Here is a 13,529-nt window from a genome sequence, read left to right as displayed (position 1 = left end):
ATTATATACACAGAGCAGGCGTATACATGGCTGGAGTTGTAGTACGGGTACGGGATATGATGGGAGTTGGAGTGAAGCTGCAGTTACATGCGCATATACACTGTAATTGAGTATATATTGATGACCAGTTCAGCGCATTTCATGGGGTTGTGGCTAATCGGGCGTAAAATGGCGCCACACACACACCACGCTGTTATATGCAGTCATGTGGCCAGCAAGTCATTTATATGAATAAACCATGGCAGCCATTTTACAAGGTGCTTAAAGGGAAATCCCATCTAAAACGTACCACTGTTCCTAACAATTCCCAAATTATCCCTCATTAATGGCTGCCATTTTTAGTTCCAATTAAGCACGAGAAACTACGGTCATATTTTTTAATCCTTTTTTTTAATGATTTCTTTTTTTATGGCATTTTAATATTACTCATAAAGTCAATGAACAGAGAATAAATAAGTGATGATGACGTTGATGTCCAGGAACGCGTAAAAAAAATACACGTCAGTCTGTAGAGAAGAGGTTAACCTGCGTCGTACCGGGCTGTGGAAAAATCTGCTCTGTAAGGATCACTGTGGAGTCATGATTCATGGACAATCCCTTTAAATGTACCACCCCGTCCATACCAAAATAAGCCAGGCCACATCGCAGTCTAAAAACTGAGCATTGGCTACACTTGAAATGGACACTAACATAGCGACCGATCATTTTAGTGGGGACCCACAGGGCATAAGTGGCCACTTGTGGAATCAGGACATAATTGAGGGGGGGGGAGATATAGGGCGTTTAGAATTTTAATCACATTTTGGTCAATAGTGTCCCTTCAAATTTTTAAAGGGACACATCAATATGGCCGCCATGATCCGAAAAGGATCCTATTTCAGTCCTGTTCCAAATTTTAAAGGGATTGAATTTTTTGGTTTTTTTGGGGGGGTTAGGCCCTACATGAGCAGATTTACCCACTTACCCCAGAATTTCAGATTCTTCCTCTTATCTGGACTGTACAGGGTATTGTGGCACATAAGAGGTTAACTGAATACATTTCTCTGTCGTTCGTTTTTGGAGGGGAAATCGTACTTAATGACATAATTCTGTTTTTTTATAAATAGGTAGACGGGATCGGTTTAATATACAAAGGACTATGTACAGGCAGAAGATTGCAAATCCTTATTTCTCATAAGTAACTTCATCCAGGTCTGTTATAATTTCCAAATTATGTTATATTCGGCCTAAGGTACAGGTGTTATTCCCTAACCTCAGACCTGTGAGACCCCGTGGCTGGATCCTGTCACAACAATGAACATGTCTGTGTTTACAGGGATAGCAGCAACTCATATAACATTAAATATATAGAACTCTGTAGTAATCCGGATCCTCAGGGGCGGGGCTAACAGGCTGAGCGATATTATTGGCTTATTTAACACCTTAGTTTTATCACCATTAAACTATCTTCATTATCAATTGATTTTGAAGGTCAAGTGTGAAATCACAGTGAATTTTTGGCCTCGGGAACGATTTAAGTATTTTTTTTTAACACTTGGATGACCACAACTGTAAAATCTGCACCCTTGCCTCGGTGCTCAGGAGCACTTTATGGCCCTGCTGCAACAGAAGCATCAAAATTAGTGGTGTAACTTCAACACCAGACCACTAACACCATATTTTCCAATAATTACCTTTTTTGTATAGTAATACGGACAATGAGGGGCATTTGTACCCCTTCCATCCACCAACAACAAAAATATATATCAACTGTAATTGACCTGGTAGATAAATTACTATGAAAGCCGCCATCTTGGTTGCCACCTAGCTCTAAGGAATGGCAACGCGGCCAAGATTGATTCAAGAATTTAGTTTACTGGTGATATTTTTTAATTTTCTGGAATAATTTTTTTTTTTTTTTTTTTTTTTTTTTTTTTTTATAAAGCCGATGATGTGAATTTTTTAATTCCGGATTCTGAGAAATAAGTGATCAATCTTGACGATACCACACACTTTTTTTTTTTTTTACATCTCATAGTTTTTGAAGTCTCCTCGAAGTATCAGAAGGTCACTTTTTTTGTCTTAGTTTTCGTAGGACTGTTCCACAGACCAGTCCCTATGTACAGTCCTGCCGCTGATGAGGTCACCCGTTCTCTGGTGCATTGGGGAAGTCTATGACTTTGGCACCTGGTGGAGCTTCTTATAGACCTCTTCACCGCGGCTGTGCCGACCTTGGTAGGACGCCTGTCAGAGGGGGCAAGGCCGGTGGGGGCTCCGCGCCACCTTGAAGTCCGTGAATAAGGATCCTAGGGACCAAAGGTCTTTGTAAAGCCGGGGGAGGTGCGGTGGGACCTCTGTAGAGGTAAAGTGCGGCCCCTGGGTCCAGGTTGGACACAAGGCTTTGTGGGTAGAAGTACGGAGAAGGGAACATTCTTTGAAGAGCGGAGTAATTTCCCGCTTCTGCCAGTAATTCAAGTCCAACCGCCGTCTGTCTCTTCCACTTCGTCCTGCGAGACAAAAAAAAATAAAAAATGAGGATCTTGATATTTCAGGAAAGAAAAATAATAATTCTTAACTTGTGATATCTTTGGGTCAAACCTTTTTAAGCTATGTGCACACGTTGCGTCTTTTGTGGTGACCACACAAAGATGACCGTTTTTGGTCCTAGAAAAATGCTCCCTTGGCATGCATTTTTTTACCGCGGTGTACTGCGTTTTTTACCGCGTCTTTGCCCAGTGCGTTTTTTAAGTCAAATCTATTAATTGGAAGGGCTCAAAAACGCAGAAAGGCTATGTGCCTTGTCTATATAACCCATCAACCGATTGTAAAGTGCTGCGGAATATGTTGGCGCTATACAAATAAACTTTATTATTATTATATTATGTGCCCACAGTGCTTTTTTTTTTTTTTAGCACACAAAAAGCAAGGAAAAAAGAAGCAGCACGATTCTCATAGACTTTGCTGGGATGCATTTTCCTTGCTTTTTATCAGTTAAAAAAAAAGCAAGGAAAAAAGCCCTGTGGGCACAAGGCCAAAGAATTGACATGCTGCAGTGGTCACCACAAAATCGCAACGTGTGCACAGAAAGACTGAAATCTCATAGACTTTGCTGAGGAAGGAAATTCATGCAGTTTGGGGACCAAAACTGCACCCAAAAAAAAATGCACAAAGACGCAGCATGCACACAAAGGCCTTATTCTGTGACTTGGGGATTGGGGCCTCAATTACATTTTATTTATTTAAGAAAAAAAAAAACTGGAATATTTTTTACTTTTGTATAAAGTGGGACAGTCACGTGATTTAAAGGTGTGCAAGTAAAATAGGCAAAAAGGTAAAGAATAGGAAAGTGAACTGTAAGTTCTATTCTGCAAGGAGTCGCCCTTTAAGGGTCCGTGACACTAAAATGTCATTAGTAAGAATATTGGGCCTGTTATAAACTCCTCCCTAGTATTCGGTGATAGGATACAAGAACTGTTTGACCTTTTAAAAAAATTTTTTAATTATGCAATATATAAATATACATATAATATATATATATATATATATATATATATATATATATATATATATATATATATATATATATGCACACACACATTCATTATCTTATTAAAATAATTAAAATATATTGCTTTTTTAAATTTGTTTTACTAATATATATATATTAGCGAGAGAGAATATATTAGCGAGAGAGAATATTTATTTATTTATTTTTTTTAAGAGTTTATAAAAGTTCCGGAACTCATTTTAAGTTACCAGATAAAAACTGTAGCATGTAATAAAAGATGTAACCTTTCTTTTGCTGTTAATGAGAACAGAACAATTTACACTTTTTTTCATTTTCTTTATTTTTTTAGGGTTTTTTTTTTTTCTGCAGGCACAAAATAAAATGAGGCATATAACAAGTATCAGAAAATGTTATATGCTGTAATATATTGAGTACAATACTGTGTGTGTATATATATTCTACAGTATTGGGGGGTGTTATATATATGTGTGTGTGTGTGTGTATATATATATATATATATATATATATATATATATATATATATTACACCTCCATACTGTAGTGTGTGTGTGTGTGTGTGTGTGTGTGTATAATATATGTGTATGTATGTGTGTGTAAATCAAATAATGTAAAAATTCTATCTTCAAATAAAACAAAAAAAAGCTAAAGTTTGAAGGATGTGTATAAATATTCCCGCTTTTCCGCCTCTGCAATCCCCCTTAGGACACCTTGCTAGGAATGTCAAAATCTATTGTATATATTCTATAATAATTCAATTTCATCATCTGCAGAGTTGTACAGTACTTGCATCATCTCAATCTGTCTTTACACCACTCCAAAATAAAAAATAAATAAATAATAAAAAAAGAAACGTCCCATTTCCAGGCCTGAATTATTCATAAATCATAATTAAAATAATTGTGTAATTACAGAAACGGCCTGTTAATTATTGATGCCTAAAGTAGAAATCGTTAATTTATTATTAATGTGTCAATGTGTTTATATATGGGTGTTTACGTGGCGTACAACGCCGCCGTTTTGCTGACGCCAATAAAGATATGTAAATGTAAACAAACAACCGCACACTTTTTTTTTTTCTGGGTTGAAAAAAAATATAATATTTTATTTTTTATTTATTTATTTTTTCTTTTTGTAAAGTAAAAAAAATATATTATTATTATTATTTTTGTTAGGAGCATAAATAGTAGATCTTAATTTTACTTATATTGGGCCAACATATTCCACTGCACTTTACAATTATTATCATTATATTATTTAATGGAACTAAATAAAAAGACACAAATTAATGCAAAATAAAACATCAGAGTAAGTGTGATGAAATCATAAAAAATAATATAAATGATATAGTTACTAATATAAAGATTAATCTAATATGAATAATATCATTAATTATTGGATATAATATTGGAAATAAGACAAAACATAAAGTTGCATTACCTTGATATCCTTACATAATTTTTACATTTTTCTCAGCCTCATTCTTAGCGCACACGGATCACAGTGACATTATATATATATATATATATATATATATATATATATATATAATATATTATATATATATATTATATATTTATATATATAATATATTATATATATTATATATATTAATATAATATATATTAATATAATATATATTTTATATATATATATATATATATATATATATATATATATATATATATATATATATATATATATATATATATTATAATATAATATATATATATAATATATTATATGTCATTATAACTGCTGTATGGAATAAGGGCTCCAACAGAATTTAACTAACTTTATTATTATTATTTTAATATTGTTTTATCATTTATTTATTTTGCATCCAATTTGTCAGTGAGCTATAAATCCAGCCCTGTGAATCGTGTCCTCCTCGGTGCCTGTGAAGGATGGACCTGTGCGCCTTTTCTCATCCGTCCTGGTGATGGATGATGTAGCAATGCGCCATCCCCGGCCCTGATTAGCAGGATGATGCCGCTTCACATCTCTACATATTTATTACTTTCCAGGTATCTGCTCATACAATGTGCGACATTCTGCCTGCGCTGCTGTATGTTGCTGGGCTGTGAGCAGAATGTCGCACGAGGCTACTGCTCTATTTCTACTACACATCATTCCATTGTGTTTTAACCCTGCAGCATGTGCCTGATTGTCGCAGATGATGCGCCTTTTCCTCTCTTTTGGAGATCAATCGCTCCTGTACCTGTCTGTGATCTGCTTCCCTCCACTTGGTTTGTTGTGCCTGGTGTCAGACATGTGGGGCGATTTTTTTTTTGGTGCACCGCAGATCGGTGCGATATCTTACGGTTTGCGCTCATGGCAGGATTAGGCGCTATTCTTGTGCCGACTGCAGAGTTTTGTAGTCGGGCACATACTGGGCAGCATAGATGGGATACAGGTGGCGCTAGGTTTGCGCTCTTAAGCGGCCTCTTTCTTACTATGTTTGCACCTTTTAGCGGCACGGTGGCTCAGTGCTTAGCACTGCAGTCTTGTGGTGGCTCAGTGCTTAGCACTGCAGTCTTGTGGTAGCTCAGTGGTTAGCACTGCAGTCTTGTGGTGGCTCAGTGCTTAGCACTGCAGTCTTGTGGTGGCTCAGTGCTTAGCACTGCAGTCTTGTGGTGGCTCAGTGCTTAGCACTGCAGTCTTGTGGTGGCTCAGTGCTTAGCACTGCAGTCTTGTGGTGGCTCAGTGGTTAGCACTGCACTCTTGTGGTTGCTCAGTGGTTAGCACTGCAGTCTTGTGGTGGCTCAGTGGTTAGCCCTGTAACCTTGCTGCGCTGAGGTCCTGGGTTTTAGTCCCACTAAGGACACCATCTGCAAGGAGTTTGTATGTTCTCCCCGTGTTTGCGTGGGTTTCCTCCGGTTTCCTCCCACACTCCAAAAACATACAGAAAGGGACTTTAGATTGTGAGCCCCAATGGGGACATTGTTGCCAATGTATGTAAAGCGCTGTGGAATTAATAGCGCTATATAAATGAATAAATATTATTATTAATTATTATTTATTTATTATTAGTGAACTCTTCCTATGTTTGCATCCTTTAGCTGCCTCTTCCCTGTTTGCAATTTTTATGGCCTCTTTCTATGTTTGCGCCTTTTAATTACCTCTTCCTATTTTTGCGCCCTTTAGCAGACTCTTTTTTTTTTTTTTTTTTTTCCCCCTATTTTTGCGCCTTCTCCCTAGCTTTGCACCCTTTAGTCGCCTCTTCCTTTCTGTTTGAACCCTTTAGTCGCCTCTTCCTTCCTGTTTGCCTCTTCCTTTCTGTTTGCACCCTTTAGTCGCCTCTTCCTTCCTGTTTGCCCCCTTTAGCTGCCTCTTCCTATGTTTGCGCCCTTTAGCTGCCTCTTCCCTATGTTTGCATCCTTTAGCTGCCTCTTCCCTATGTTTGCATCCTTTAGTCGCCTCTTCCCTATGTTTGCGCCCTTTAGCTGCCTCTTCCCTATGTTTGCGCCCTTTAGCTGCCTCTTCCTTTCTGTTTGCACCCTTTAGTCGCCTCATCCCTATGTTTGCACCCTTTAGCTGCCTCTTCCCTATGTTTGCACCCTTTAGCTGCCTCTTCCCTATGTTTGCATCCTTTAGCTGCCTCTTCCCTATGTTTGCACCCTTTAGCTGCCTCTTCCCTATGTTTGCATCCTTTAGTCGCCTCTTCCCTATGTTTGCACCCTTTAGCTGCCTCTTCCCTATGTTTGCGCCCTTTAGCTGCCTCTTCCTTTCTGTTTGCACCCTTTAGTCGCCTCATCCCTATGTTTGCACCCTTTAGCTGCCTCTTCCCTATGTTTGCACCCTTTAGCTGCCTCTTCCCTATGTTTGCACCCTTTAGCTGCCTCTTCCCTATGTTTGCATCCTTTAGTTGCCTCTTCCCTATGTTTGCACCCTTTAGCTGCCTCTTCCCTATGTTTGCATCCTTTAGCTGCCTCTTCCCTATGTTTGCATCCTTTAGCTGCCTCTTCCCTATGTTTGCATCCTTTAGCTGCCTCTTCCCTATGTTTGCATCCTTTAGCTGCCTCTTCCCTATGTTTGCATCCTTTAGCTGCCTCTTCCCTATGTTTGCACCCTTTAGCTGCCTCTTCCCTATGTTTGCATTCTTTAGCTGCCTCTTCCCTATATTTGCATCCTTTAGCTGCCTCGTCCCTATCTTTGCATTCTTTAGCTGCCTCTTCCCTATCTTTGCATCCTTTAGCTGCCTCTTCCCTATCTTTGCATCCTTTAGCTGCCTCTTCCCTATGTTTGCATTCTTTAGCTGCCTCTTCCCTATGTTTGCGCCCTTTAGCTGCCTCTTCCCTGTGTTTGCGCCCTTTATCTGCCTCTTCTTTATCTGCCTCTTCCCTATCTTTGCATCCTTTAGCTGCCTCTTCCCTATCTTTGCATCCTTTAGCTGCCTCTTCCCTATGTTTGCACCCTTTAGCTGCCTCGTCCCTATCTTTGCATTCTTTAGCTGCCTCTTCCCTGTGTTTGCGCCCTTTATCTGCCTCTTCTTTATCTGCCTCTTCCCTGTGTTTGCGCCTTTTTGTGCGGGGCTGGCACTGACCTGCGGTTCTGGTACCAGGTCTTCACCTGGGTGTCGGTGAGGTTTAGTGAAGCCGCCAGCTCCATCCGGTCCTGCACGCTCAGGTATTTCTGCCTCTCGAAGCTGCGCTCCAGTTGCGCCAGCTGGTGGTCGGTGAAGGCGGTGCGGGCCTTGCGGGGCTTCTTCAGCCGGACCGGGGGGCTCTCCCTGGAGCTGGAGATCTCCCCCTCCTCCTTCACTGCAGCCATCAATCACCACAAACAACAAACAGGTTACTCACTGATTAGTCGCTAAGAACGAGAATAACGCAACAATCGCTGCGACATTTATAAAACCAGCGACAAACGCATCTTCATAGATTCCTATAATTTACAGCTTATAACAGCAGTGCGATCTGATAATATAAATAACACACGTGTACAGAAGAAAACAACAAAAAGGATATAATTAATAAAATCCATATTGTAAGATTATATTTTATAGTCCTGTGTTATAATCTGCAACACGAGACTGATATAATCTGATCTTTATATCATATACAGAAAATATCAAATACTGAGATCAGCCTGATACGGGTTATTCCTCCGGTCCATTCACCATATTACATGCAGATTGTATATAGCGATAGATTATACAGATTATAATTGTCCTGTGTTGTAGATTATGTATAAAGTGCAGAACATCATATATTTCCATCACACACATTGAATATAATGTACGGGTTATTATGCTCCTGTGTTATCAGTATCCTCATATAAAGTGCAGATAATAGTCATGTGCTGTGAATTTCTTGTATCACACAGGACTAATTGATTTGTTCTATCTTGTAGATTATAATAGTTTTGAGTGAAACATTCCATTAAAAAAAAATCAGATTATAATGGTTTGGTGCTGTAAATGATAATGCTCTGGTGCTGTAGATTATAATGGTTTGCTGTAAATTATAATGCTCTGGTGCTGTAGATTATAATGGCTTGGTGTAAATGATAATGCTCTGGTGCTGTAGATTATAATGGTTTGGTGTACATTATAATGCTCTGGTGCTGTAGATTATAATGGTTTGGTGTAGATTATAATGCTCTGGTGCTGTAGATTATAATGGTTTGGTGTAGATTATACTGCTCTGGTTCGGTAGATTATAATGGTTTGGTGTAGATTATAATGCTCTGGTGCTGTAGATTATAATGGTTTGGTGTAGATTATAATGCTCTGGGGCTGTAGATTATAATGGTTAGGTGTAAATTATAATGCTCTGGGGCTCTAGATTATAATGGTTTGATGTAGATTATAATGCTCTGGGGCTGTAGATTATAATGGTTTGGTGTAGATTATAATGCTCTGGTGCTGTAGATTATAATGGTTTGGTGTAGATTATAATGCTCTGGTGCTGTAGATTATAATGGTTTGGTGTATATTATAATGCTCTGGTGCTGTAGATTATAATGGTTTGGTGTAGATTAATTGTTTGGTGTAAATTATAATGCTCTGGGGCTGTAGATTATAATGGTTAGGTGTAAATTATAATGCTCTGGGGCTCTAGATTATAATGGTTTGGTGTAGATTATAATGGTTTGGTGTAGATTATAATGCTCTGGTGCTGTAGATTATAATGGTTTGGTGTAGATTATAATTGTTTGGTGTAAATTATAATGCTCTGGGGCTGTAGATTATAATGGTTAGGTGTAAATTATAATGCTCTGGGGCTCTAGATTATAATGGTTTGGTGTAGATTATAATGCTCTGGGGCTGGAGATTATAATGGTTTCGTGTAGATTATAATGGTTTGGTGTGGAATATAATGCTCTGATGCTGTAGATTATAATGGTTTGGTGTACATACTCTGGTGTAAATGACGATTTGGTGTACATTATAATGGTTTGGTGCTGTAGATTATAAGGGTTTGGTGTAGATTATAATTGGTGTAGATTATAATGCTCTTGTGCTGTAGTTTATAATTGTCTGTTGTAAATTACAGTGATTTGGTGTAGATTATAATGGTCTCGTGCTTTAGATTATAATAGTCTGGTACTGTAGATTATAATGATCTCGTGGTGTAGATTATAATGATCCTACAGTTATCTCCTGCTATAGAGCACAATGGCCGGATGACACAGTGATGTTTGCTCTGCCTCACCTGTGTTCAGTACAGCAGGGGTCATGACACCGGACACCGGACACCGGCTACAGAGGGCAGAACACCGGGACAAACCCAGCTCTGCTGCTGCACAGTGTGAACATACCCAGAGCCAGCGACAACCCGAATATTATTATTATTATTATTATTATTATTATTATTTTATTTTATTTATGAGGCAGGTGTATAGCGCTGTCTGCACCGGGTGCGGCCACAATGAACCATTCACTGCAAATCACAAGTTTCCCTCAATTATAGAAAGAATTAAAATAGTAAAAAATAAACACAAATATTTATGTATTAATCTAAGAAATAAATATAAGCATTTAAATAATATGTCCTGTATGTACAGCAGCTGTCCTGACATCGGGGTACTATCTCTCTATCTATCTATCTATCTATCTATCTATCTATCTATCTATCCCTCTATCTATCTATCTATCTATCTATCTATCCCTCTATTATCTATCTATCGATCGATCGATCCATTATCTGTCCCTCTATTGTCTATATATATACCTCTATCTATTTATCTATCCCTCTATTATCTATTTATTTTATTTATCCCTTTATTAATTTATCTATCCCTTTTATCTATTTCTGAAGTTCCAGTACATCTGACATATATATTTTTTTTAATCTTTTTATCTGATATACTTTTATTTCTATTTTTTTTCCTATTTATCTATCCTATATTTATCAATGCATTTGATAAATCTTCATTCGTTTTTCTTTCTTTCGTTCTTTTTTTTTCGTTCTTTTTTTCGTTCTTTTTTCGTTCTTTTTTTTTTCGTTCTTTCTTTCTTTCTTTCTTTCTTTCTTTCTTTCTTTCTTTCTCTCTCTCTCTCATATCTATCACTCTTTTTTTTTTATGTATTCATTCCTTTGCTATCTATCTGATATTATCTGTCCATCATCTTTCCCTTTCCTCTGTGTCTCTGGCCTGTGATGAGGAGTATGATGGGATCTGTGCCCCTTGTCCGGGTTTATGGGGCATTTCATGGTGGAGCTGTATCCTGACATGGCTGAGGCTGATTCCCTCTGTAGGAGACAATAATCCGCTTAATTGAGCCACTGGGGATCCAGGAGCCTTCATCCAGAAATTCTCCACCTAACTAACCGGATCACAAGGAACCATCTTATATATCACTTCAGCAAAAAATGGAGAAAAAAACCCACCCCTAAAAACCTTAAAAACAATGAAAAGCTGCATAAGCTAAAAATAAAAATAAAAAAAAAAAAAACTTTGGTTTTATCTTTTAGTCAGAAAGATAAAAGTACAAATAAAAAAGTAATGTAATATTTCACCCAAGAAAAAAAAATAATAATCTGTCAAAAAAAAAAAAATCAAATCATGAACAAGATTCTTAATATAAATATAAAATCTTCAATATTTTAGTTTAAAATAAAATTGAAATTGGGGGAAAAAAATATTCAGACTTTATATGTTTTTTTTGTATTAAAATTGCAACAAAAATAGAAAATAACTAAATTATTCGGAAAGTAAAAAAGTGTTTTGGTAGGTAAAAAAAAATGAAATCAAATAATTAATGATTAGGAGATTACTTTGTGCCTTAAAATAAAAAAAATATTAATATAAATATAATAATTTTATCATTATTAATAATAATAATAATAATAATAATAATTATAAAAAAATACAAAAGAAATGCCAAAACTAGACAAGGCTCCATATCCCCCTTCCCCAATGAAGTTTCCATCCTTGATATTTTTTAAGCTGCAGGTTTTGTGTTTATTTCACTGATTACATCAAACTTTTTGAGCAAAGTTTCCGGATAAATGTTTTTTTCTGTTTTTTTTTTTCCCCCCATTTCGCTTCTTGCAGAGCTCTGAGTCCTCTCCCTTTTAATCTTTAATGTCAGTTTTCATCTAATTGCATGGTAATGGATAGACCCGACTTGTATGACTAATTTGGATGTCCGCTTTTATGTTAATTCCTTACATATTTATTCCTAATATTTCTATCAGATAATGAGGCCTCTGAGGGGAGGCTGAGGCCCTGGGATTCCAACTCATTAATTTATTTTTTTTTTCCTACATATTGCACCAGCATTTCTTATTGATATATGCAACTTTTTTTTTTTCTTTTCAGAGTGTATATAAAAAGAATATAAAAAAAATATAAAAATAAAAGCAAAAAAAAGTGTTTCAACAACTCCCAATTTGATAAAACTTTTCTAACAATTCTTACAATAAAAAAGTATCCATTTTATTTTTTTTCTATATTATTCTAATAATAATAATAATAATTAATAATAATTAATAATAATAATCTTCTTTTATTTATATAGCGCCAACATATTCCGGAGCGCTTTATCATATACAAACAAGTAACAGTTATAGAATATACAATATTTAGAGGGAAGAAAGACAACCCTATACTAATTTCCTGCAGAGACACCTAACACTTGTAGGGTGCACCTTTTTTTTTATTTAAAGGGTTAAACTCACCTTTACCTTTATATTCGGAGTCTGAAGATGTGGAGCTGCTGCTCTTCTCCAGTTTGTCCCTGAAGTCTTCGGCAGCTTTGCTGGCCAGGCAGTGGCTCAGGTCTTGGGCAGGTTGGCCATTACTGGAGTAAGGGGCGCAGGTCGCCAGGGGTTTACAATCTGCTAATATGTCCCTGATTAAGAAGGAGGATGTGACAGTCCTGGATTGGGAAGGCGCAGACAGTCCAGGCTGTAGATGGGACTCAATGGATAAAGCGACCCCCTGTCTGGTGTTGACCCCTTCCAAACATTCTCTGGTTGGGGAAGGTGGAGGGGAACAGACACTGCTGACTTCAGACCTGGGGCTGAGTTCTAGGGGTGACCTACTATCCCCCATCAATGGGTCCATCTGAGCAAGCCCAGGGCTATTGGCTCTATGGGACAGGATGGTGTCAATCCCAAATCCGTTAGATCCCTCCATTCCAGCCTCTTCAGAATAACATTGAGACTGGGAACAAAAAAAAATCCTAAAAATATTCAGCACTATTTCCGAAAAATCCCGTCCAGTCTTAGTGCCATCCAGAAAGTGGTCCCTGCGGTTATAGCTCCTGTCCTGCTGTTGGGTGGTCGGGAGAGACCTCCTGCACAAAATCGATACAAGGTTCTGCCGTGTAACCGGCTCAATGATGGGAAAATCGATCTGGAGAGTAAAAAGCTTCAGCTGTGGTGGAGACAGGCAGGAGAGGTGGCTCTGATCAAGCCCACCAGCCCAGGCAGGGGCTCATCCTCTGGTAGGAGTCATCCTAGGACTCTCCAAGGACCCTGCAGGAGATGGAAAGTCCAGGACCTCCGCATTCAGCACCTTGGAGAGCGGCGGATGCGTCTTTGCGCACAGGACACAGGGGCTGCCCGAT

At 37.8% G+C, this 13,529-nt stretch overlaps 1 protein-coding gene across 2 annotated transcripts in view; it reads right to left on the bottom strand.

The window, feature by feature from the left end:
* Nucleotides 1-389: 389 nt before the first annotated feature.
* The window catches only part of BARHL1 (BarH like homeobox 1), a 14,018-nt gene continuing 878 nt past the window's right edge, over nt 390-13,529 (bottom strand). Inside the window, exons 1-3 of one of the 2 annotated variants that reach the window (XM_075324391.1) lie at nt 12,637-13,529; nt 8,052-8,268; nt 390-2,486 (exon numbers count right to left, since the gene is read on the bottom strand). The exon at nt 12,637-13,529 is cut by the window's right edge and continues 878 nt beyond it. In XM_075324391.1, coding sequence (XP_075180506.1) covers nt 2,192-2,486; nt 8,052-8,268; nt 12,637-13,096 — 972 coding nt within the window. In that variant the 5' untranslated portion in view covers nt 13,097-13,529 and the 3' untranslated portion in view covers nt 390-2,191. The remainder of the gene's footprint in view (nt 2,487-8,051; nt 8,269-12,636) is intronic. The other variant, XM_075324392.1, reaches the window with a different exon arrangement.

Source organism: Anomaloglossus baeobatrachus, chromosome 9 (genome assembly GCF_048569485.1).
Source record: "Anomaloglossus baeobatrachus isolate aAnoBae1 chromosome 9, aAnoBae1.hap1, whole genome shotgun sequence".
Classification (NCBI taxonomy): Eukaryota; Metazoa; Chordata; class Amphibia; order Anura; family Aromobatidae; genus Anomaloglossus; species Anomaloglossus baeobatrachus.
This window is presented reverse-complemented; position numbering and strand designations above follow the sequence as displayed.